General features: G+C 43.8%; 1 protein-coding gene and 1 pseudogene across 2 annotated transcripts; both read left to right on the top strand.

The window, feature by feature from the left end:
• The first annotated feature begins 1,719 nt into the window (after window positions 1–1,719).
• LOC148892126 (uncharacterized) lies at window positions 1,720–12,088 on the top strand (annotated as a pseudogene). Its single transcript, XR_016116284.1, has 5 exons — window positions 1,720–1,962; window positions 4,499–4,666; window positions 5,220–5,908; window positions 9,355–9,415; window positions 10,666–12,088. The product of XR_016116284.1 is annotated as an uncharacterized LOC148892126 (transcript).
• A 1,788-nt stretch (window positions 12,089–13,876) lies between these two features.
• LOC148892125 (uncharacterized) lies at window positions 13,877–25,281 on the top strand. The gene is made up of 6 exons (XM_089006384.1): window positions 13,877–13,963; window positions 16,984–17,048; window positions 17,133–17,306; window positions 17,444–19,684; window positions 20,022–20,082; window positions 25,084–25,281. The coding sequence occupies exons 3-6, from the start codon at window positions 17,144–17,146 to the stop codon at window positions 25,148–25,150; spliced, it is 2,532 nt and encodes an 843-aa protein (XP_088862510.1). The 5' UTR covers window positions 13,877–13,963; window positions 16,984–17,048; window positions 17,133–17,143; the 3' UTR covers window positions 25,151–25,281.
• Window positions 25,282–26,013: the final 732 nt, after the last annotated feature.

The raw sequence follows: 26,013 nt of genomic DNA, 5'->3' as shown, positions 1-26,013 counted from the left end.
AAGGCAAAAAGTTCGTCTTCCAAACATTTATTACAGTGATACCTCAGTTTATGAACTCAATTGGTTCCCAGAAAGTGTGTGTAAGGCCAAAAGTTCATCTTCTAAACATTCATTTCCCAAAAGAAATCATTAAAATGAGAATAATCCGTTCCCAGGTCCCCGTAAAATGTCATTTTCGACTAAATAAGCCTTAAAACGACACAGAATACAGGTATACCTTATTTTATGTATAATAAATGTGCTATTGGATAGTAATGACAGAAATAAACTGTACTTTAGAATACCAGTGTTTGAAATAACTTCTGCCCGGAGGCCCGGGGCTTACAACTTTTACGTCGGGTGTACAACTTTCAAAACGCCTCGGCCCGGGTGGCCGACAACTTCTTCAAGAAAAAAAAGTTATTGAATAAAGCAATAGCTACAAGCAAACCGCTACAAGCCACGTGGACTCCCCTTTCTCAGCGGCTTTCAAAACTCTCAAGTACACTTTACAGTGACGGTATAGTCCGAAACACGAAACAGGCTATACCGACTATACCGTCACTGTAAAGTGTACTTGAAAGTTTTGAAAGCCGCTTAGAAAGAGGGGTCCACGTGGCTTTGAGCAGACAACGCAGCGCAAACATTGCATTGTGCATCAATGAAAAGGTTTCTTCAGCCGTCATCTGTACTTCTTTGAAGGTGTCGGACGTTTCGCTTCTTATCCAAGAAACTTCATCAGCAAACTGTACCGGTACTGGGACGCTAAGTCACACAAACGCACACCTTAGTGTTTTTTGATGATCATTTTTTGTTTTCTGTCCTCTTCGGCTGAACACTATTCTGTAGTGGGGTCTTTTTTGGTCTTATAATAGCAAAAGTACTCCACTCGATAACAAACCATGTCCGCACTCAAAGAAAGGTGGTGACGAAAACTAGTCTGCCAGCCACCGTGGCGCTAGCAGGGGGACAGTGTGAGTGAAGGTATTATCGCCGAGAAAGCACGGCAACTACACTCGGACATCATCAAGAAGCAAGTGCATCAACGGCCATCACAAAGGTCAATAATATGACTTTATTATACAGTACAGTTTATTTCTTTCATTACAATATAATAGCACGTTTATTATATGTAAAATAAGGTATATATTTTGTGTAGTTTTGAGGCTTATTTCATAGAAAATGATGTTTTATGGGGACCTGGCAACAGATTATTCTCATTTGAATGGTTTCTTATGGGAAATAAATGTTTGGAAGACAAACTTTTGGCCTCACACACACTTTCCGGGAACCAATTATATTCGTAAGCTGAGGTATCACTGTTTCTTGGCCAAGAAAGAGGATTCCTCTTGTGATTCTGAGTCACTCGAAGTGCATTTTTTTATGTCCGTCCTCTTCGGCTGAAAACTATCCTGTGGTGGGATCTTTTTTGGTCCTATAATAGCAAAAGTACTCCACTCGATAACAAACCATGTCCGCACTCAAAGAAAGGTGGTGACGAACTCTTGGCTTGTCGTCACCTCCAACAAGAATAGTTTTGAGAACCCGACAAGCAGTTTGAAATTCCGGCCGAATTATTTTGCTCTCTTCCTTCCGAGCGACCGTTAGCGATACGGCCCCTCCTACTCCGCTGTCCAATTCACGGACGTATTTGTGGATTTGTTTCCTTTCCAGCCCGCCTTCGCTTTTCATTTCCGCGAAGCTACAAAAACGTTAAGAATGTTGCCGATTGTAGTGCAGAACTGGTTGGTCCACCACACGCCAGCTCCAGTCCAAAGTCTTTTATGAGCGAGTCCGAGTCGTCGCAAACCAAACCGGCAGTTGACAGGTAAGCGTCTTTTCTTTGCTAACAGCGCCGACTTTTTGAAGTCAACGGGGGACAACCTTGACCCTAGGACAACGCAATCCGGGACTGTGTGAACTTCCAAAAGCTACATCGCTTATTTCAAGCTTTCCAAGCCAAAGAGGAGAAATCGTTTGAAGGTGATGCTCCTTTTGTCATCATTTCCAGCTAGCTTGTTTTGGAGCTCGGCTTGCTAACTTTCACACGAAACACAGCTTTCCCGAGTCCAAAGCAGGAAAAGGAGATTTTCTGGACTTGGATGGGAATTCGTCTGTGTAAACTCTCAGTCGTACAGGAGTGGTCCATCGATGAGAAGGTTTCTTCAGCTTTCATCTGTACTTATTTGAAGGTGTCGGACGTTTCGCTTCTTATCCAAGAGGCTTCGTCAGCGAACTAAAATTTGCTGGTAGTTTTGGCCCTATATATACGTATATCCCTACTGTCCAGATGTGGCGGTACCAGACTCTGATATATATATATATATATATATATATATATATATATATATATATATATATATATATATATATATATATATATATATATATATATATATATATCTCGATGGACCATTCCTGTACACTGAGAGCTTACGCGGATGTATCTAATCGCTAGGTATTCCCTATCTATTCACTAGCTATTAGCTATCTATTTGCTAGCTAATAGCTATCTATTTACTATCTATTAGCTATCTCTTTGCTAGCTATTAGCTATCTATTTGCCAGCTATTAGCTGTCTGTTTTCTAGCTAATAGCTATCTATTTTCTAGCTATTAGCTATCTATTCGCTAGCTATTAGCTATCTATTTGCTAGCTATTACCTATCTATTTGCTAGCTAGCTGGCTGTTCTCTAGCTAATAGCGATCTATTCACTAGCTAATAGCTATCTATTCGCTAGCTATTAGCTATCTATTTGCTAGCTAGCTAGCTTGGTATCTATTTGAGTTACTTCCGGGTTGAATGAACGCTGGCACGTGTGGTCGCCGCTGCTGTGGATAAGAAGCGAAATGTCCGACACCTTCAAAGAAATACACATGATGGCTGAAGAAACCTTCTCATCGATGGACGGGAATTGTTTTGCTTTGGACGCCTCAAACTAGGACCCCCCTCCCAAGAAAAAAAACAACCAAACGGGGAGACCGAACGGGTTTCTGACGGCAAAATCCGAAACGTCCGTGAGGGACATTGATTGACTTGAATGCCGGTGGTTTGTTTTCTTCCTTTCCTTTTGTGTTGCTCTGCTTTGTTTTGTTGTCAACCACAACCGCAACGACAGTGTTGCCATTTGTGACCGTACCTGAAAGGGACCTTTTTGCTCCATGTCCGTCCTGTCCTGTCCTGGCCGCTAGCGAACGGGGGGGGCACCTAATTCCTGAGAAGGCACCCCACCCCCCTTTTCTGCCCGAGGAGCGCCGTCTTCCAGGCCCACCAATGACCTCTAGACCGTTGCAGGAAGCTCAAAAGCTAATTGACGGTTTTCGAGAAAGGTTGACGGCGCCTGATTACAGTGATACCTCAGCTTACGAACGCTTTAGTTTACAAACTTTTCACCTGACGAACGTTAAATTCACGAGAATATAATCATTGGCATACGAATTAGTTTTCGCCGTACGAACCAAACCACACAGCGCCACATGACTAGTTTTCTTTGAGTGCAGACGTGGTTTGTTATCAAGTGTAGTACTTTTGCTATTATGGGAGCGAAAAATAACCCACCGCAAGCTAGTGTTAAGCCGAAGAGGACACAAAAGAAAATAATAATAAACAATAAAACATTTAATTGATAAGCGCCTTTAAAAACTCTCAAGGTCACTTTACAGTCATAGGATCAGTTTTCTTGCGGGTGAGCAGCGGCAGCCACACGCGCTAGCGTACACTCTAGCCGGAAGTAATTCAAAGAGATAGAATGCTAGCTAGCTAGCTAACAGATAGCCACTAGATAGCCAGCTAGAAAGTTAACTAACTAGCCAGAGAGCCACATAGCTAATAAATATCCATCTATATAGCTAGCTAGCTAGCCAGATAGTTAATAGATAGAAAATAGATAGCCAGCTAGGTAGCTAGCTAATAGAGAGCAAAAGTATATAATAGCCTGCTCTGCCACAATACTAAGAAGTGAGTAAGGTTTGAGAGTTGCTATGAACTAGGAGTGCCCAAGCTACTAGTTGATCAACCAGTCGATTGCAGACTTGCCCCATGTCGATTGCGAGGTGATTAGAGGAAGAAAACAAACAAACAATCATTAATGACGGAATGAGATCATCGAAAAACACCAACGAGGTGTGCGTGTGTACGACTTAGCGTCCCAGTACCGGTACGCTAAGTCGACCATTGCTACGTGTGGCTAAGGGTGTTTCTGTGTTGTCTAAGCAACGGTCTCAGGCAATAGAAGAGGTTGAAAAACTTCTGTTGATTTGAATGAACAAAAAGCAGCTATCAGGAACTAGCAGGGGACAGTGTGGTGTGAGTGAGTCCGACACCTTCAAAGAAGTACAGATGACGGCTGAAGAAACCTTTTCATTGTCACGTCCGCTCGAGGAGTGGCGACAGACGAATTTTTTGCCTTATGCACACTTTCCGGGAACCAATTAGGTTCGTAAACGTCCGGCAAATTTAGCCCCTCCCTATTTCATATGTTTGATAGCGTCAAGCGATGACATTTCTGTCTGCCAACAGAAGCCGACGACATGAGGCCGACATCCTTCCTCCTGTTCCCGTTGCTACTCGTGTCGCTAGGCTGCGACGGTCGTAGCGTGTCGAGGTGCGAGCTTCGTGACCGGCTGAGGGAGAAAATCCAGTTGTCGGAACGCACCAGGAACCTCACAGAAGTTGTTTTGACTTTGTGTGAGTAACGCAGTCGATAAGATCTCTCTTCATATCTCAATGTATTTTCCGCCGCCGTTCACCCTGATGGAAAAATACAAACGCTCCATCGCGTCAAGACAAGAATGATACCTGGATTTATTTCTATCTGGGACCCAAGCGCCTTGATTAGCCTCGCAGTAGGGAAATTGATATTTCACGGCAGCATAGTGATGAAATTAAGAGGAAAGGAAAGGAAGAAGTAGAAAAACAAAATACAGGAGCTGCTGGAAAGGCAGCCATTCTCGCGGCAGCCATTTTAAAGTAAAAATAACAACCAAAAAACGAAATACAGCGGGATGGGGGCCCTTATACAGTGATGCCTCAGCTTACAAACTTAACTCGTTTCCAGAAAGTGTATGTAAGGCCAAAAGTTCGTCTTCCAAACATTTATTTCCCATAAGAAACCATTAAAATGAGAATAATCCGTTCCCAGGTCCCCATAAAACACAATTTTCAAAAAGAACGAAATAACAATGACTCGATTCCACAAGTTGATTGGAGGTGAACTGTGTGCTTGTTGTTCTTGTGGCAGTGGTGTGCCAACTGGAAAAGATCTCCCACCGCAGCACCAGCTTCGTGACCCTCTACGGCCAACGCGTCACCACCACCGCCGCCCCCCCACCACCACCACCACCACGGCAATCCCAACCACCAACAGCACCACGGCCGCCACTGGCCAAATCGCCAACGCCAGTGTTCCAATCGCATCAAGCAACGCCTCCGCCACACCTGGCAACCAAACGGGCAACTCCAACCAAACGCTGGACCAGGAAGATGACGCTTTAGGCCAGGAACCGGAAGAGGAACCGGAAGAGGAACCCGAAGAGGAACCCGAAGAGGGAGAAGAGCCTTCACCCGAACACGAGGAACTCCTCCCAGAGGTGGAAGAAGAAGGAAATGAATTACTGGAGGGAGCGGCGGAAGAAATCTACGACGAGGAGAGCGAATACCTTTACGTGAACCAGGGAAGCAAAACGGACTTCCACTTAGACGACTGGTTGAAGCTGATGGAACTTCTGAACGAGGAAGAGAACATATTTGACGAACAAATGCTGGTGATCGCCGACGACAAACTCACTGCGGACGATGACGACGGTAGCGCCAAAGTCTATCAAATGGAGTGGTCGCTGGGCTACCACGGCCTCTTCCAGCTCTCCGACAGCTACTTCTGTCAGTCCACCGCCCGATGGAGCCAGAACGCCTGCAACCGCACATGCGACGGTGAGTGACCCCGTGGTGGAAAACGTTGCCATTCCGACTTGATTCGCGCCGACCTCTCGCTAACTCTTGAGCTAGCTAGAGGGTGCCTAGCTAGCGGGGGGGGGGGCTTATACAGTGATACCTCAGATTACCAACTTAATTGGTTCCCAGAAAGTGTGTGTAAGGCCAAAAGTTCGTCTTCCAAATATTTATTTCCCATAAGAAACCATTAAAATGAGAAGGATCCGTCCCCAGGTCCCCGTAAAACATCATTTTCTGCTTTCCACGGCATATAGCTATACGTATTTTACGTTTTAAGATTCGCGCTGAATATTCAGGAAGTCTTGTTTTTGAGTTGATGACGATGCCTGACGTGATGTCACGTCTGGAACGCCCCTGACCGAGAAAGTGACACACAATGCATTTTGGGTACTTTGTTTGGTCTGAAAATTTAGTGTTGATCCGTGTTGTGTCATGATCTGGTTGGCGACCAACGGGGGGCGCTGTCGGCCCCGCCTGCACCTGCACAGGTGCTGGTCGTCCCGATCAGTGGCGGACTGCCACGTTCAGATTGGCGACCAGCGGGTATCGACGTCAGCCCTGCCGGCAGCCTCGCAGGTGCTGGTCGTTATAATCACTGACACTTAAAAGGACACCCGGCACGATCATCCGTTGTCGGTTCATTGTTTACTGCTTGTTTGCTGCATGCATTGTGTATGTGTTTGTTTAACCTTGGCGGACTTTTACTTTTGGTCTTCTTTTGCTACTTTGTATTTTTTCCATTCAGATGATTTTGATGTTTTACATTTTGTTCCTGCTGACCTTTATTTTAATACAATTTGTCAAACAACCTCCTGCTCCCTCCTGCCTGCTTTTTGGGATCCGCACCCGCCATCACCACCTCGCAAACCGTGACATGTTGATGGCGAAATTAGAAGAAAAAAACATGAATAACGCGATGGTGAATAATTGTGTGTTGCACCAAGGCTACTATTTGATACTAGTTGACACAAATTCCCAGCAGACACATCAGCCCATTTCCAACGGAGCTTGGGCGCCATCTTGTGCATTTTCTGGGCACTACATTGGAGTCCAGACGCCTCAAAATGAGACGGAAGGACTTTTTTAATTGATTGCAAACATTTATACTTTCCTCTTCAGAACTATTTGGATCATATTCATAACTGGATGAGTAACAAGAAAGCATCTTCTCCGAATATGAAGCAATTGTTTTGATCGTCGAGCAAGGCAAGATGTCCTGGCGTGACGTCATGAACAAGGGGGCGGGACCTTCGGAAACTGAAACTTTCTGAGGTCATTTTGAAGTAGTTTTGGGCCACTTTAAGTCATTTTGATTGGTGTTTGGCATTTGACTAAAAATATCAGCCTGCGTGTTTTGGGTATTTTAGATGCTATAAAACGTTTTTCTGATGTCAGTTTGGAAACAAAAAAAATGTGTTAGTTATCCTTTAAAACTACACAAAATACAGTGATACCTCAGTTCACAAAATTACTTGGTTCCAAGAAAGTGTGCTTAAGGCGAAAAGTTCATCTTCCAAACATTGCATCTCATAAGAAACCATTAAAATGAGAATAATCCATTCCCAGGTCTCCATAAAACATAATCTCCTACTAAATAAGCCTTAAAACTACACAAAATACAGTGATACCTCAGTTTACAAACTTAATTGGTTCCAAAAAGTGTGTGTAAGGCGAAAGGTTTGTCTTCCAAACATTAATTTCCCATAAGAAACCATTAAAATGAGAATAATCCGTTCCCAGGTCTCCATAAAAGATCATTTTCTGCTAAATAAGCCTTAAAGCTACACAAAATATACATTATTTTATGTATAATAAATGTGCTATTATATTCTAATTAAAGAAACAAACTGTACTATATAATAACGTTTTTAATTACCTTTGTGATTATAATTGTCATGGGTTGGTAGCAATAGTAGACACAAATACAGTGATACCTAAGTTTACGAACTTAATAGGTTCTCTGACACTCTCTACAAACCCTGTGGTGTTCTCTTCTCCTTCAGCCAGAGACTATTACACCCGCGTTGCAAGGAGAGGTACCGCCGCTCGTTCCTACCGACTGCTGTCAGGCTTCGCAATTCTCAATGATCACATGTGAAAAAAAAACTGGACACTTGTAAATATGGTGAAAAGTTCATCTTCCAAACATTTATTTCCCATAAGAAACCATTCAAATGAGAATAATCCGTTCCCACGTCTACATAAAACATCATTTTCTGCTAAATAAGCCTTAAAACGACACCAAATATATATATTTTTTTGTATAATAAATGTGCTATTGCATTGTACTTAAAGAAACAAACTGCATTGTATAATGAAGTTGTTTAATTACCTTTGTGCTGTTTGTTGTCAATGGACGGTAGCAATGGTCGACACAAATACAGTGGCACCTCAGCTTACAAAATTAATTGGTTCCCAGAAAGTGTGTGTAAAGCAAAAAGTTCATCTTCCAAACATTTATTTACCATAAGAAGCCATTAAAATGAGAATGATCCATTCCCAGGTCTCCATAAAACATCATTTTGTGCTAAATAAGCCTCAAAACTACAGAAAATACAGTGATACCTCAGCTCACAAACTTAATTGGTTCCCAGAAAGTGTATGTAAGGTGAAAAGGTCATCTTCCAAACATTTATTTCCCATATGAAACCATTCAAATGAAAAAAAAAGCTAAAAAAGCCTTAAAACTACACAAAATAGACCTCATTTTATGTATAATAAATGTGCTATTGTATTGTAAATAAATAAATAAACTACTGTATCATAAAGTCGTTTTATTGACCTTTGTGATGGTAGTTGTTAATGTATGGTAGCAATGGTCGACTTAGCGTACCAGAACTGGGACTAAGTCACACAAACGCACACCTCGTTGGTGTTTTTCGATGTTCTCCTTCTTCTGCTCGACTGTCATTTTGTTTTGTCTCCTCTTCGTCTTAACACTAGCCTGTGGTGGGGTCTTTTTCAGTCCCAAAAAAAAAGTAAAATCCACTCGATAACAAACAAAGTCTGCACTCAAAGAAACGGGGTGAAGAAAACTTGTCCGCCAGCCACCGTGGCGCTGTGTGGTTTAGTTCGTCCGCCGAAAACTAGTTTGTACGCCTAGATCATATTCTCGCGAATTTTGTGTTCGTAAGGCGAAACGTTCGTGAGCTAAAGCGTTTGTAAATTGAGGTATCACTATAAGTGACGAAAGGAAAGTCCAGCTCCTGGGGTGGCCGTGGTTGAGAAACATTGACCCAGAAAAGCCAGGAAGACTCCGAATCTAAGGCGTCTTCCTCGGATACCCAGATGGACGGCGCTGAGTCCGCCATAGAAGCCAAGTTCGTTACTGGCCGTGATGCGTTTTGAGATGAACCAGGTCTCCGGCGTTTGGCAAGAGCGCTCTTTCCGCGGGTTTAACTTCTTCCGTTATCCTGCCTCCGCAGCGTTCACCGACGACGACATCGCGGACGACCTGGATTGCTTCGTGGACCAGAACTACTGGCTGTAAGTCATGCCACACTTCATCTTTCCTTTCATTCTGTCCTCGGGCCTCTTATGAGGCCAGCGGACGTGGGTCTCCGGATATGCAGTTTGAAGACTCATGGCGGCACGTTTGCGTGGAGTCTGCGCTGCGCAGCGACTAACTGGCGAGTACAGTGATACCTTGGCTAACGAACTTAATTGGTTCCCAGACAGAGTGTGTAAGGCGAAAAGTGTGTATCCCAAAAAATAATTTCCCATAGGAAACCATTAAAATGAGAATAATCTGTTCCCAGGTCCCCATAAAACAAGATTTTCTACTAAATAAGCTGTAAAACTACACAAAATAAAACTTATTTTATGTATAATAAATGTGCTATGGTATTGTAATTAAAGAAATAAACTGTATTGTGTAATAAAGTGGTTTTATTGACCTTTGTGATGGTCGTTGATAGCTTGATGGAATGGAGTGTCTGGTTTCATCAGCATTAAACACTTGATGAGGAATGTAGCCTTCTTCTTCCACCATGTTGAGAAATGATCCCTTGTAGGTGTTTTATCTGCGATAATTTTACCTAGTTCGTTATCAATTGTGTTCTGTTTAGCTGGGTTGATAGCTTTTTGCATCAAGTGTACAGATGGCTTGTGCGGGTTGTTTGTTAAGCCTGATTGATTGGATATTTTAACCTTGCAGTCTACACTATGCCTTTGAACTATCAAAGTTGAAACCAGTACACATTTCACTGTTTTCTATCCCATTTCTCGTTCTCTCTCTGTCGTCTGCCTATTTATTTAATGTTTTATCCCCCCACCCCACTGCTGCGTCCTTGACCAATCACGTGGCTTTAACCGAAGACTGGGGGCGGGGAATAGAGGACAAAAACAAGTCGGCTGCCATTTTATTGTTAGGAGAACGGGCTCGTTCGCGAACGACACATCACTCATTGTGGCGCTCCGTGTGTATACCGAAAAATTGTTCATATGCCAAGGTTAAATTTTCATAAATTTAACGTTCGTAAGACGAGGGATTTGTAAACCGAGGTATCACTGTATACGGAACTCGACCGACCGCATTATGAGACGGTTGGATGCATTCCGCAGGAATCCATCCCAAGTACTGACCCAATCTTGGCTGTTCTCAGACCGCCCGCAACAAAAACGCCGTTGGCGATGGTGCTTTTGGTTTTGGGCCTATCCAGGCATCGCCGAATCTGATTTGAAAGGACATTGGAGCAGCAATGTCCAGATTTTCAGGCCTCTTTTCTCCCTTCCAGGTACACGCTGAGGGTGGTGGCGCCTCGGTGCTACCAGACCGTCGACTTCTTTGGCGAGTGCGAGTGACCTGCCGCTCTTCTGCCTTTCGCGGTCACGCCGACGACGTCCTTCCCAAAGAAATCGACTCTTACTTTTGATCAATTCCAATTATTTTTTTTGCTGTTGTTGTTTTTAATCGCTGCGCCACCTGCGCATGGCGACGCTGTGCCGGTGTTTTGACCGACCGCAAATGACGTCGACAAGGACGCCTCTGTTGGTTTTTGCGAGGGGTGGAGGTGTTTTTATTTATCTAGCTTTTCAGCTATCTATCTATCTATCTTGCCAGCTATCTAGCTAGCTATCTAGCTATTTAGCTGGCTACCTAGCTACTAATTTATTTGATATCTATTTGCTATCTATTTTCTATCTATTAGCTATCTGGCTGGCTCGTTAGCTATCGAGCTAGCTATCTATTAGCTAGCTAGCTAGCTTGCTTTCTATCTAATTGAACTATTCCGGGTTGAATGAACGCTGGCGCGTGTGGCTGCCACTGCTTACCCACAAAATAACTGATCCTGTGACTGTAAAGTGGCCTTGAGAGTTTTGAAAGGCGCTTATAAATGAAATGTGTTATTATTATTATTATTATTATTATTATTATTATTAGTATTATTATTATTATAAAACCTGTTGAATCAATCCCAAATGAATCAATAAAGCCCGTGACCGTTGACCTTTGACCTTTGTTTGGAATTTTGGGTTGTATTTGACAATCGGGAATGAAAAACAAAAGGAAAATAAAGGAAAGCCAGCTTGCTGTCATTGAGGAAGTAAAACACAAGAACACACCTCGCCCGAGAATGCTTTTGTGGAGCACATCAAGTTAAAATGTTTTTCCCTTTCGTAACCCTCGGCACTGAGCTATTTTTGGACTATTCGGAGGAGGAAATGAATTTCAGTGTGGGACTGCACATTAAAGAACCCCCCAAAAAACTGGCAGCACTAGTTTTTGCTGGTGTTGATGTCAACAAGTGGGTGGGGACAAACAATTAGTCTGCCACATTACGTAAAAAAACAAAAGGATGGACAAAATCTGACTTCACTCCCACTCTCGAGGACTTGCACACGCGGCAAGAACCAAATCGAGGGCATGGAAAATCCTACTGGACCCTCTGCACCATGCCCACCACCTTTTCATGCGACTCCCCTCAGGCAGGCGCTACCAAATACAGCAGATATTTCAACAGCTTCTTCCACCGTCGCCATTCACTCTAAACCACAGGTGTCAAAGTCAAGGCCCGCGGGCCAAATCCGGCCCGCCACATCATTTTTTTCGGCCCGCGAAAGCAAATCAAACGTGTTAAATTCCATGATGATTGCTAAAATCTGAGCCAAAATTTCATATTTTTGGATGTCAACCACAATAAAAGTCATTATTCTTGACTTCAGATTTGAAAACAAGTTATTCATTAATTCGCCGTGTGCTCTATATGTAATATTTGAAGGGATTTAAACATTCTAATGGGTTCAAATTCCTTGTGTCTTCTATATACTGGGCTAATAAAGATGATTCTGATTCTGAACCAAGACGAGGGCGCAGAAAATCCTACTGGAAGCCTCCACACCCTGCCCACCACCTTTTGCAGCAACTCCCTTCAGCCAGGTGCTACCAAATCCAGCAGATATTTAAACAGCTATCCCGTCGCCATTAACTCTCTCAACAGTAACCCAAAATGAACTGTTTAGTGCCTCCATTCTTATTATGATGATACTAGTGCAGCGTGTTCTACCAGGGACAAATTCCTTGTGTCTTCTACATACAGTGATACCTTGAATTACGTACTTAATTGGTTCCCAGACAGTGTGTAAGGCAAAAAGTGTGTATCCCAAACATTCATTTCCCATAGGAAACCATTCAAATGAGAATAATGCGTTCCCAGGTCCCCATAAAAATTAATTTTCTAATTTTCTAAGCCTTAAAACCACACAAAATACACCTTATTTTATGTATAATAAATGTGCTATGGTATTGTAATTAAAGAAATAAACCGTACTGTTTAATAAAGTCGGTTTATTTTCCTTTGTGATGGCTCGATGGAATGGAGTGGCCATCTAGAGGACTGATTCCTTTTAAGCTTTGGCTGCTTTATCATCAGAACTGGCTGGCTCACCATGATGAATGACACTATGAATCCCTGTACAACGCTTAAAGTTGTCGAACCATCCGTGGCTAGCCTTGAAATTATTAATGGATGACGACCTTCCAGGTTGCCTCTTGACGATATCCGAATGAAGTTGCCGTGCTTTCTCTGCGATAATTTTACCTAGTTCCTCATCAATCGTGTTCTGGGATATTTTAACCTTGCAGTCTACACTCTGCCTTTGAACTATCAAAGTTGAAACGAGTCCAAATTTCACTGTTTTCTATCCCATTTCTCGCTCTCTCTCTGTCGTCTGCATATCTATTTAATGCTTGTAGCTCTGTGCTTCTGTAACCCCAACCCACTGTTGTCGTTCTTGACCAATCACGTGTGGTTTTACCCGAAGACTGGGGGCGGGGAATAGAGGACAAAAAATAGTCGGCCGCCATTTCCTTGTTAGGAGAACGGGGTCGTTCGCAAACGACACATCACTCATTGTGGCGCTCTGTGTGTATCCCAAAAAATAGTTTGTATGCCAAGATTAAATTCTCATGAATTTAACGTTCGCAAGACAAAAACTTCGTTAGCCATGGCATTCGTAAGCCGAGGTATCGCTGTTATTGGCAATCAAGATGATCTGTTTCTGATGTGGGACTGAACTCTCAATCAACTTCACAAAGAAGCAAGCCATTGACCCACAACCACGTCACCGAGCAACAATTGCCGATACAATTAGCCCAAAATACCAAATTCGTCACCCGTAGCGGTGATTCCGTTCGCCACCGAAGCGGTACAGAGGCCCACCCGGCACGTTCCCGCATGGGATATCACGAGGGGAACGGCTCTCGGGCCACCCTTTTCACCGCGTGTACAACGCAGATTCTGGCTATCTCTGGACCCCTTTTAGCGGTCCATGAAAATCAGTCCAAAGGGCTTTTCTAAGCAAGGTGACGCAGTCGCCGTCAGGCATTTGTTCCGAGCCCTCACCGAGAAGCCGCAGGCACGCACTTTTGACTCTGATCCAAGGAGAGCGGGGGAAATGACGAAGAAGGATGTAGAAAGTCCAAAAATCCAAACAGGTTTTTCTACAAGCGCTCACTCTCCCAACACACAAATCGACTGCCAGTCAAAGAGACACAAACAAGGCTGCGGTTGATCCAAGCGACGCTGCGATTTGGTGAGAAATCGTACGTTTTCCTTCGCGAGGGCACTGTGGCCCCCGTTTGGGAGCCTTGGCGCGGGTGAGGGGGCGTGTGCGTGCGGGTGTGTTGGACTCGGCGGTTTACACCCACGGCTTCGGAGGAGTGTAATAATCTTCTTTTCCTTTCGGCTTTTCCCTTCAAGGGGTCGCCACAGCAAATCAGTGGCCTCCATCTTGAGAGGTTCTATCCGCATGTTTGTTTTGGCCAAACTTTTACGTCGGATGCCCTTCCTGACACAACCCTCTGTATTTATCCGGGCTTGGGACCGGCACAAGAAGACATATGTCCCTTTGTGGCTACAGAACAAGCAACTCGCTCAGTAAAAGGCTCCCAAACACAAAATGATATATAATAATAATAATAATAACAATAACAATAACAATAACAATAATAATAATAATAATAATAATAATAATAATAATAATAATAATAATAACAATAATAATAATAATAATAATAATAATAATAATCCATTTCATTTCTAAGTGCCTTTCAAAACTCTCAAGGTCACTTTACAGTCACAGGATAAGTTTATCTGTAGGTGAGCAGCGGCAGCAACACGCGTCAGCGTTCACTCAACCCGGAAGTAACTCAAATAGATATAAAGCTAGCTAGCTAGCTAATAGATAGCTAATAGATAGCTAATAGATAGCTAGCTAGACAGCTATCTTGATAGCCAGACAACTAATGGATAGCTAGCGAGATAGTTAGCAAGATAGCCACGCAGATAGCTAGATAGCTCATAGATAGCAAATAGCTAGCTAGGTAGCATATGAGCAAAATTGATAACAACGTCAGTTTAAGGCAAGATAAAAACTACAAATGACATACCTTGTGGTACTTTGGCTTACGAACTTAATTGGTTCCAAGAAAGTGTGTGTAAGGCGAAAAGTGTGTATTTCAAACACACTTTTCCCATAGGAAACCATTAAAATGAGAATAATCATTTCCCATGTCCCCTTAACACATAATTTTATACTTAATAAGCCTTAAAACTACACAAATAGACCTTATTTTATGCATAATAAATGTGTTATTGTATTGTAATTGAAAGAAATAAACTGTACTGTATATAAAAGTCATTTTATTGAGCTTTGTGATGGTCGTTGATGGAATGGATAAAGTGTCTTAAGGAGTTCTGGGTTGTACATCTTGGAAGTTGTGATATTGCAACAGCAACAGATTCAAGCAGACACACTAGAAATATAAGTAGCCTGTATTGGTTTATACTGAAATATAAACGCTGAATGAAATATATGCTCCATAAAGACATGCACTGGAGAGACTATTACATATGTTACTACAAAAAGTTGTTCGTAACTCAAATGTTCGTAAGTAGAGGAGCATCTGGACATCTCAGTTTGGAGTTTCACATTCAGTTACTAGTACAGTAAAGTCTCGTTATATCGATATCGGATATATCGATAGTCCCGGTTAGATCGATACTATTTCTATGCACGCACGGAGAAAATTACATGCAAACAGGGTCGGATATATCGATAGTCCCGGTTATATCGATATTTTTCGGACTCCCTTGAATATCGATATAACGAGACTTTACTGTATTCACAATATCTCTCGCGAGGTACCTCAATGTCGGCGAGCTTGTTTTGTCATGATTGTGAAGTCTCAGGAATGGCCGGTGGCAATGTTGTTGCATCCATTGGAGACACGGACGCATTTGGAGGGGTGATTTATTTATTGAGAAATCCTCCCCAAAATGCCAAAATGCTTGACTGGTTTAATTGGCAGCGAAAACATGCTCAAGTTAGACTACTTCAGCAAACATCCTAGATGACACTACATATCTTGAATGTTGTTTTTCCCTGTTATTGATAAAGCACATTTTATTAAATACCGTATTTATTTGAGTATAACGCACAAAATTACGTGACTGTAAAGTGTCCTTGAGAGTTTTGAAAGGCGTTTACAATTGAATCTGTATTACTAACACACTGAGAAATAACAGGTGCTAACAAATTTGAGCATAAAGCTGTCTAGCTGGCTGGCTAGCTATCTAGTAGCTATCTAGCTAGCTGGCTGGCTAGCTATCTATTGGCTGTCTATTAGTTGTCTAGCTATCTAGCTGGATCGATGGCCGTCTATTTGAGTTACTTCCGGGTTGAGTGAACGCTGGCGCGTGTGGCTGCCGCTGCTCACCCACAGGGAAAAATTATCCTGTGACTCTAAAGTGACCTTGAGAGTTTTGAAAGGCGCTAAGAAAAGAATTGTATTATTATCATTGTTGAAAAAAAGGCAGGCAGTGGACCCCATTCAAATCTGATGAATAATAATCATCATCATATTAATTAATGATTTTTTTCAGTGTTGATGTAAATAATTTCTCATCATTCCAAGCAATATAGCAAAGATCAACACCACTTGCTGGGACGTTAGCTGTTAGCGTCGCTCCGCCCCCTCTCACCCTGAGGCTCCACCCCCATAATACTCCTACGGCATGCTGGGATTGATGATCTCATCAGACTTGTAATTATGATGTCACTCTGTCTACCTCCACCCGCCAGTCAACATAAAGCAACATAGTTCGCGTGTCATCAAATATTGCTTTTTAACGGCTTCACATCGCTTTTTTTGTCATTTATTTTTTATTAGCAATGAAGCATAGCATGTTTAACATAGCATGTTTTGATGAGAAAACAGATGGAGATTCGGGGCACTATGTACTTGGCTATCTGTTAGCTATCTATCCAGCTAGCTAGCTATCTATTAGTGAGCTAGCTAGTTAGCTGGCTATCCAGCTGGCTAGCTAGCTAGCCGGTTAGCTGGCTATCTATTAGCTAGATGGCTATCTATTAGCTATCTAATAGCTAACTGCTAGCTTTTTATTTATTTCAGTTATTCCGGGTTGAGTGAACACTGGCGCGTGTGGCTGCCGCTGCTCACCCACAGAAAAACTGAACCAGGGACTCTAAAGTGACCTTGAGAGTTTTGGAAGGTGCTTACAAATGAAATGTATTATTATTTCCCTACCCAGGCTGGGGTCCCCCCCCATATTTCAGATCTTCAAGTCCTTGCGGTCACTGGATGAGCGTCAAACCGGTTGGTGGCTTTGTTTTCCTCAAGGATACTTTGCCCAGTTCTCGGCACTCCTTCCTATTGGACCCTTTCATTTTGTTGTCCTAGCCAATCCTGACATGAGATTCAAGTTGCTGATGCTGCCGCTGGTCCTGGCGGTTCTGGCGCCGAGCCCGTCCCGGGGGCGCATGATCACAAGATGTGAACTAAAGAGTCGACTCCAAGACGCCATCAAGCTCCCTGCTGGCCTTGAAAGGTTTAAAGAGAGAATCTTGTCAGTCGGTGAGACATCTGATGACCGCAATTGATGAAAATGACCCTGGCACTGGACCCATTTCTGCACAGCGTCTGGCAGTCAATGAGTTAAAGGTTTGGACACAAACATATGTTCTTCATCACATTGTCTTTATGCGTTGCAGTCATATGTGAAGTGGAGCGAATGTCAAATCTGAACAGCAACATGGTCAGGACGACCATGTTGGACTACCCCCAATCAACAACCGCCACCACCGCAGCGCCTGCACCTCAAGAAACAACCAACACCACCAGAGCCCCTACACCTCCACCATTGACCAATACCACAGCTGCCCCTGCAGCTCAAGAAACAACCAACGCCACCACAGCCCCTAACCCTCAAGAAACTACCAACAGCACAATAGCCCCACCAGACCAAGAAACAACCAACACCACCACAACAGCTCCTGCAGCTCAAGAAACAACCACCACCACAACCGCCCCTGCAGCTCAAGAAACTACTAACACCACAAGATCCCCTGTGGCTCAAGAAACAACCAACAGTACAATAGCCCCACCAGGTCAAGAAACTACCAACACCACTACAGCAGTCCCTGCAGCTCAGGAAACAACCAACAGTACAAGAGCCCCACCATCTCAAGAAACTACCAACACCACCACCACAACCCCCCCTGCAGCTCAAGAAACAACTAACACCACAAGAGCCCCTGCAGCTCAAGAAACTACTAACACCACCATAGCAGCCCCTGCAAGTCGAGATACAACAATCACCACAACAGCTCCTGCAGCTCAAGAAACAACCAACAGTACAAGAGCCCCTGCAGCTCAAAACACAACCACCACCACAACAGCCCCTGCAAGTCGAGGTTCAACAACCACCACCACAACAGCTCCTGCAGCCCAAGAAACAACCAACACCACAACAGCCCCAGCAAGTCAAGGTTCAACCACCACTACAATAGCCCCTGCACCTCAAGAAACAACCAATACCACAACAGCTCCGTCAAGTCGAGGTTCAACCACCACCACAACAGCTCCTGCAGCTCAAGATACCACCAACACCACAACAGCTCCTTCCCCTCAAGAAACAACAAACACCACAACAGGTCCTGCAAGTCGAGGTTCAACAACCACCACAACAGCCCCTGCACCTCAAGAAACAACTAATACCACAACAGCTCCGGCAAGTCGAGGTTCAACCACCACGACCACAACAGCCCCTGCAGCCCAAGAAACAACCAACACCACCATGGCCCCAGCAAGTCAAGGTTCAACCACCACCACAACAGCTCCTGCACCTCAAAATACCACCAACAACACAATAGCTCCTGCCCCTCAAGAAACAACAAACACCACAACCGTTCCTGCAAGTCGAGGTTCAACCACCACGACCACAACAGCCCCTGCAGCCCAAGAAACAACCAACACCACCACAACCCCAGCAAGTCAAGGTTCAACCACCATCACAACAGCTCCTGCACCTCAAAATACCACCAACAACACAACAGCCCCTGCACCTCAAGAAACAACCAATACCACAACAGCTCAGTCAAGTCGAGGTTCAACAACCACCACAACAACAGCCCCTGCACCTCAAGAAACAACAAACACCACAACAGTTCCTGCAAGTCGAGGTTCAACAACCACCACAACAACAGCCCCTGCACCTCAAGAAACAACAAACACCACAACAGTTCCTGCAAGTCGAGGTTCAACAACCACCACCACAACAGCCCCTGCACCTCAAGAAACAACAAACACCACAACAGTTCCTGCAAGTCGAGGTTCAACAACCACCACCACAACAGCCCCTGCACCTCAAGAAACAACAAACACCACAACAGTTCCTGCAAGTCGAGGTTCAACAACCACCACCACAACAGCCCCTGCACCTCAAGAAACAACCAATACCACAACAGCTCCGTCAAGTCGAGGTTCAACCACCACGACCACAACAGCCCCTGCAGCCCAAGAAACAACCAACACCACCACAGCCCCAGCAAGTCGAGGTTCAACCACCACCACAGCAGCTCCTGCAGCTCAAGAAACAACCAACAATACACGACCCTTCGAGTCTTCATCAACCAGGACACCGAGCCCAATTAACAGAATAACAGTCGGAGCTGTGCCTGTCAACAGCTCCATTCAATTTGTTGAGGCGGACGCGGTCCAGATAGCACAGCAGGCCGAGATCGAGGCACTGAAGAGACACGTCGACGGATTGTGGACCTCGGAAGAGGAGGCCGGTGGAGGCGTCCGCCGGCGGCGACGCCATGTTACCGATCATCTGTCTTCCGATCATCTGTCTTCCCACACTTATTACGGAGTCTTCCAGCTGTCCGACAGGGATTTCTGCTTTGCAAATAATCCTTGGACCAACAACTTCTGCATTACATCCTGCAGCGGTGAGTCATCTAGTCTATGTTGCATCGATAGCCGACATATAGCAAAGCTCACCGGGTAATTCGGCCAAAAAGGTGCATTTTAAATCCCAGAAAGGCCCGTGGCCCACCGGCGGCCTGGTATGAAAACCCAATGTGGGAGCTCGGTGCACGGCGGTCCCTACGGGGAGGGTAATAAATGTGACAGGCGCCACGCCGAGTGTTCTTGCTAGGACGCCTCCCGGACACTTCCCTGTGGGGGGGGGGGGTCATTTCCCAAAACGGTGACTAGGCATTCGTCCGGTATGCGTGAAGTGTGTGTTTCTGCCCTTTCCATAAGCTTTCCTCAACCCCTTTGCAGCGTTCATCGACGATGACATTGCCAATGACGTGGACTGCTTTGTGAAAACTGAAACCTGGAGGTAAGTGACCGTCCGCCTCGCCCACTTTTTCATCATGTCACGCACAATGCGAGACACCGATTTAAAGGTCAACCGACACATTTTTTTTGTTTCCTCACTGATATCAGAAAAACGTTTTATAGCATATAAAATACCCAAAACATGCAGGCTGATATTTTTAGTCAAATGCAAAACACCAATAAAAATGACTTAAATTGTCCCAAAACTGCCACAAATGGGCCGAATGGGACATCTGAAAGTCCCACCCCCTTGTTCGTGACGTCACTTTGGGTCACAAACTGCCTTGGATTGGATTTGCCTTTGCTAGTCTCACAGTGGAGAAATTTACATGCTTGCTCTAAAATCAAAACAATGGCTTCAGATTCAGAGAAGATGCTTTCTTGTTACTCATCCAGTTATGAATATGATTCAAATAGTTCTGAAGAGGAAAGCATAAATGTTTGCAATCGATGAAAGAAGTCCTTCCGTATCAATTTGAGCCGTCTGCAAGCGATGAAACCGGTGAAGGAGATCTGGACTCCGATGTAGCACCCATAAAATGCACAAGATGGCGCACAAGCTGCGTTTCGTCCAGTATATAAAGCCGCTTATCACCAGATGGCTAACAGCCTGCCAGCTAAACGACTAATAGCTAGCCAGCTAGCTAATGGATACCTAATAAATAACTAATACATAGCCAGATAGCCAACAGCTAGCTAACTAACAGCCAGCCAGATAATCAAAATATCTATTTTTTTCACACATCCTCCATAACTGGGTATCTATTATCTATTTATTTGCTATCCATTAGCTAGGTAGCTGGCTTTCTATCTATTTGATTTACTTCGGGGTTGCGTGAACGCTGGCGCATGTGCCTGCCGCTCCTCACCGACAGGAAAACCTTTATCTTGTGACCTTGAGAGTTTTGAAAGGTGCTTATAAATGAAATATATTATTATTATCAGCCATAAAGCCGCCCGTTATTGGTTAAAATCTGTGGTAGAAGACAGAGGGGTGGGTTTTACGCACACGCACAAAGGAGACCACCACAATTCGAGCAGATGTTGAGACGAGAGAGAAAGAGTAACCGAGTAAAGCGCTACAGAGTAAAAACTGACAAGATGGAAAGTGGATGTTTGTCCGATTGGGTTTGCTCCACTAATATGGCGATGGCTATCTTTCACCAGGTAAGCTTACAGTTAGCATGCAGTATGACTAAATGAGTAAACATGCATCAAACTTCCGCGATCCAAGCGCCGAATCGATAACTCTGTTTAGCTTACTCATTCGCCTCCGCTGGTGCTCAAGTGCTCTCCTCCGTTGGAAATGACTGCTTTGTCCACTAGGAATTTGTAAATTTACTTGTGTAAAGTTATTTATGAAGTTACCGCAATTGGCTGTGACACGAATCACCATCATCAGCAGTCATCTGTACTTCTTTGAAGGTGTCGGACTATATATATATATATATATATATATATATATATATATATATATATATATATATATATATACACACAGTAAAGTCTCATTATATCGATATCGGATATATCGATAGTCCTGGTTATATCGATACTATTTCTATGCACGCACGGAGAAAATTACATGCAAACAGGGTCGGATATATCGATAGTCCCGGTTATATCGATAATTTTTCGGACTCCCTTGAATATCGATATAACGAGACTTTACTGTATATAAATCCTCGTCTCACCCACCATGGGTGGTGTCTGTCCCACATTTTAGCTCGGATTCTCTACCAGAGGATCTGTTGCAACCACTCGTCGAGTTTGGGGGTCCCTGCCCGGAGTGCTCCGACCACCACAGGCGCGACTTTCACCTTTACCTTCCAGGCCCTCTCCAGCTCCTCTCTGAGCCCTTGGTATTTCTCCATTTTCTCATGTTCCTTCTTTCTGATGTTTCCATCACTCTGGACTGCTACATCCACGACAACGGCTTTCCTTTGCCCTTTATCTATGACCACGATGTCTGGTTGGTTGGCCATTACCATCTTGTCAGTCTGTATCTGGAAGTCCCACAGGATCTTTGCTCAGTCATTCTCTACTACCTTGGGAGGTGTTTCCCATTTTGACCTTGGGGTTTCCAGTCCATACTCCGCACAGATGTTTCGGTAGACTATGCCAGCCACCTGGTTATGGCGCTCCATGTAGGCTTTCCCTGCCAGCATCTTACACCCTGCAGTTACGTGTTGGATTGTCTCAGGTGCCTCTTTGCACAACCTACACCTTGGGTCTTGTCTGGTGTGGTATATCCCTGCCTCTATGGCTCTGGTGTTCAGGGCCTGCTCTTGGGCAGCCAGGTTGAGTGCCTCTGTGCTGTCCTTTAGGCCAGCCCTCTCTAGCCACTGATAGGACTTCTTGGGATCAGCCACTTCAGTTATGGTTCGGTGGTACATCCCGTGTAGGGGCTTTTCCTCCCATGATTGTCCCTCTTCCAGCACCTCATCCTCTGTTCCCCATTGTCTGAGACATTCTCTGAGTACATCATCCGTTGGAGCCTTCTCTTTGATGTATTCATTGAGCTCGGATGTTTCATCCTGGACAGTGGCTCTCACACTCACTAGTCCCCGGCCTCCTTCCTTACGGCTTGTGTACAGTCTCAGGGTGCTGGACTTGGGATGGAACCCTCCATGCATGGTGAGGAGTTTTCGGGTCTTAACATCCGTAGTCTGAATCTCTTCCCTTGGCCACCTTATTATTCCTGCAGGGTATCTGATCGCTGGCAGGGCATAGCTGTTTATTGCCCGGGTCTTTTTCTTGCCATTGAGCTGGCTTCTGAGGACTTGCCTCACCTGCTGTAGGTATTTGGTCGTAGCCGCTTTCCTTGTTGCAAGTTCGAGGTGGCCATTGGCCTGTGATATACCGAGGTACTTGTATATATATATATATATATATATATATATACACGGTATACACGGCCGTATGGCTTCATGCCAAAAAAGAGTATGACAGATGCAGTGTTTGCTTTAAGAATGATGATAGAGAAGTACAGAGAAGGTCAGAAGGAATTGCATTGTGTCTTTGTAGATCTGGAGAAAGCGTACGACAGGGTGCTCAGAGAAGAGCTGTGGTATTGCATGAGGAAGTCTGGAGTGACGAAAAAGTATGTCAGAGCGGTGCTAGACATGTATCATGACTGTAAGACAGTTGTGAGGTGTGCTGTCGGTATGACTGAGGAATTCAAGGTGGAGGTGGGACTGCCGAGAAGACGAAAACAAGAGAATATTCAACACGAGTCTGAAAACGTAAATACAATAAAGTCTCGTTATATCGATATTCAAGGGAGTCCGAAAAAATATCGATATAACCGGGACTATCGATATATCCGACCCTGTTTGCATGTAATTTTCTCCGTGCGTGCATAGAAATAGTATCGATATATCCGATATTGATATAACGAGACTTTACTGTAATAATAATTAATAATAATAATAATAATAATAATCAATTTCATTTCTAAGTGCCTTTCAAAACTGTCAAGGTCACGTTACAATCACAGGATCATTTTTTCCTGTGAGTGAGCAGTGGCAGCCACACGCGTCAGCATTTACTCAACCCGGAAGTAACTCAAATAGATAGAAAAGCTACCAAGCTAGATAGATAGCCAATAGCTAGCAAATAAATAGCCAAAACTGCCGCTAATGAGCTCAAAACTGGCGAGATTCAGAAAGTCCCACCCCCATGTTCGTGACATCACATTGGGAACCTTCTGGACGAATCCACATACATAAAATAAGGTCTATTCTGTGTGGTTTTAAGGCTTATTCAGTCGAAAATGATGTTTTATGTGGACCTGGGAACAGATTATTGTCATTTTAATGGTTTCTTATGGGAAATTAATGTTTGGAAGACACACTTTTCACCTTACACAGACTTTCTGGGAACTAATCAAGTTCGTAAGCCGAGGTATCACTGTATATGTGGTGGAATCTTTGTCAAATGCGCTCGGCAGAAGTCATTTGACAAATTATGGACATGTGTCCAGAGGTGTCAGTTGTCCTTTAAGAGCAGACGCTATCCGGACTGGCGGCGCATCGGAAAGGCGACAGGAAGTCATTATAAGTGCATTGCATGCTGGGTCCAAGAGGACAGTAATTTCATCTGTGCTGTATGTCATGCATATTAGCATATTTGACAATAAAGCTGACTTTGACTTTGACTTGAGGAAGATTGTCTTTTACTGTCGGCAGGGTCTTAGCCATTCAAGACAGACGCCCAAATTTAGCAGCCCTCTACCAAGCTATTTATTGAGAGTACGTATATGCAAATAAAGTGATACATTCGTCAAACATAGTTTTCTTGATTAGAATACCACGCCCCTGGACGTTCTAAGCACCAACAGCTCTAAGCAATAAAACATAGGTATTTTAATTGGTTGTCTTTTCCATGAACTGATAAATTTGTAACCTGGCCAATGAGCTCTTCCTGTGAGGGAGTTTCAAGTCCTAAATTACTCACTCCTATGACAAAGGAGTTTCCCAAGTCCTAAATTCTGTCCAAGGCCAAATCTCCTAGATGAAGATGACAGGTTCACAGGCTGTGTCTGTTTAATTCAGACCCTCGACCACAGGTGTCAAAGTCAAGGCCCGGGGGCCAAATCCGGCCCGCCACATCATTTTTTTTGGCCCGCGAAAACAAATCAAACGTGTGAAATTCCATGATGCTTGCTAAAATCCTCACCTAAATTTCATATTTTTGGATGTAAACCATAACAACAATCATTATTCTTCACTTCATATTTGAAAACTAGTTATTCATTAATTTGTTATGCACTCTATATGTAATATGTGGAGGGGATTAAACATTCTAATGACAAATTCATAACGGCCCTCGAGAGGAAACCATAAGTACAATGTGGCCCGCGGCAAAAAATGACTTTGACACCCCTGCCTTAGGCCCTCTGCGCTTTTACTGTGGGCCTCTTGTTTGGTTGGCCAGCTAAGCATGGGACTTTTAAATATGATAACTTCTATTCTGTCTAATCACTATCACCAACCAACAGGAAGATCTTCCGCACGGCCAGCAGCAAGTGTTACCAGGTCAGCAACTACTTTGACGGCTGCAATTGAAGTAAGCGCCCCCCTTTTGCCACCCCCAAGCGTCTTCGCTCAAGGCCGTGATTAATGGTGGACTGGCTTTGGCACTCTCCTTGCTTTTCTTCCTTCCATGTTCTCCAATAAAAATGCACGGCAGATTCCCACCCCGTTGACGCTCATTTGTCCTGGTTCAACGACAACATTAGCGAATCCGGTCGGAAGACCGTAATAATAATAATAATAATAATAATAATAATAATAATACATTTCATTTATAAGCGCCTTTCAAAACTCTCAAGAGCGCCAGCGTTCACTCAATAACTCAATAACTCAAATTCGTAGATAGAAAGCTAGCTAATAGCTAGCAAGCCAGATAGCTAATGGATAGCCTGCCAGACAGCTAGCTAGCTAACAGATAGCCAACAGATAGCTTGCCAGCCAGCTAGAAAGCTAGCTAGCTTTTAGTCATTTTCATCCAAACGTCAAGTAGACTGAGTGACCTAGCTAGCTGGAAAGCTAGCAAGCTATATAGCCTCCAAAGACAGGAAAATATATTTGCCACAATTTATCACGTTAAAAAAGAGAGTTAATTCCTAAATGATATGTGACTGGAGTTATCTGAGCTTGAAATGGTGGCGGCTGTACAATGTCACGGTTTGCAAGGTGGTGATGGCAGTTGTGGATCCCAAAAAGCAGGCAAGAGGGAGCAGCAGGTTGTATTTGAAAAGTTGTCTTAAAATAAAGTCAACAGAAAGAAAAATCAAAAACATTAAAATAATCTGAACAGAAAAAAAACAAAGTATCAATGAAAAAAAAACAAGAGTAAAAATCTGCCAAGATGAAACAAACACATGCACAGTATTCAGAGCATACACAATGCATACAATGCATACAAT

Source organism: Hippocampus bargibanti, linkage group LG10, assembly GCF_051943395.1.
Source record: "Hippocampus bargibanti isolate YZ-2025 linkage group LG10, ASM5194339v1, whole genome shotgun sequence".
In the NCBI taxonomy this organism is placed as follows: Eukaryota; Metazoa; Chordata; class Actinopteri; order Syngnathiformes; family Syngnathidae; genus Hippocampus; species Hippocampus bargibanti.
The sequence above is the reverse complement of the archived record's forward strand: the minus strand, read 5'-3'. Positions and strand labels throughout refer to the sequence as shown.

Coding starts and splice junctions, on each gene's coding strand:
- LOC148892125 (XM_089006384.1), top strand. CDS start 17,144: ATGAGATTCAAGTTGCTGATGCTGCCGCTGGTCCTGGCGGTTCTGGCG. Junction 17,307..17,443: donor AGAGAGAATCTTGTCAGTCG/GTGAGACATCTG, acceptor TATGCGTTGCAG/TCATATGTGAAGTGGAGCGA. Junction 20,083..25,083: donor GTGAAAACTGAAACCTGGAG/GTAAGTGACCGT, acceptor ACCAACCAACAG/GAAGATCTTCCGCACGGCCA.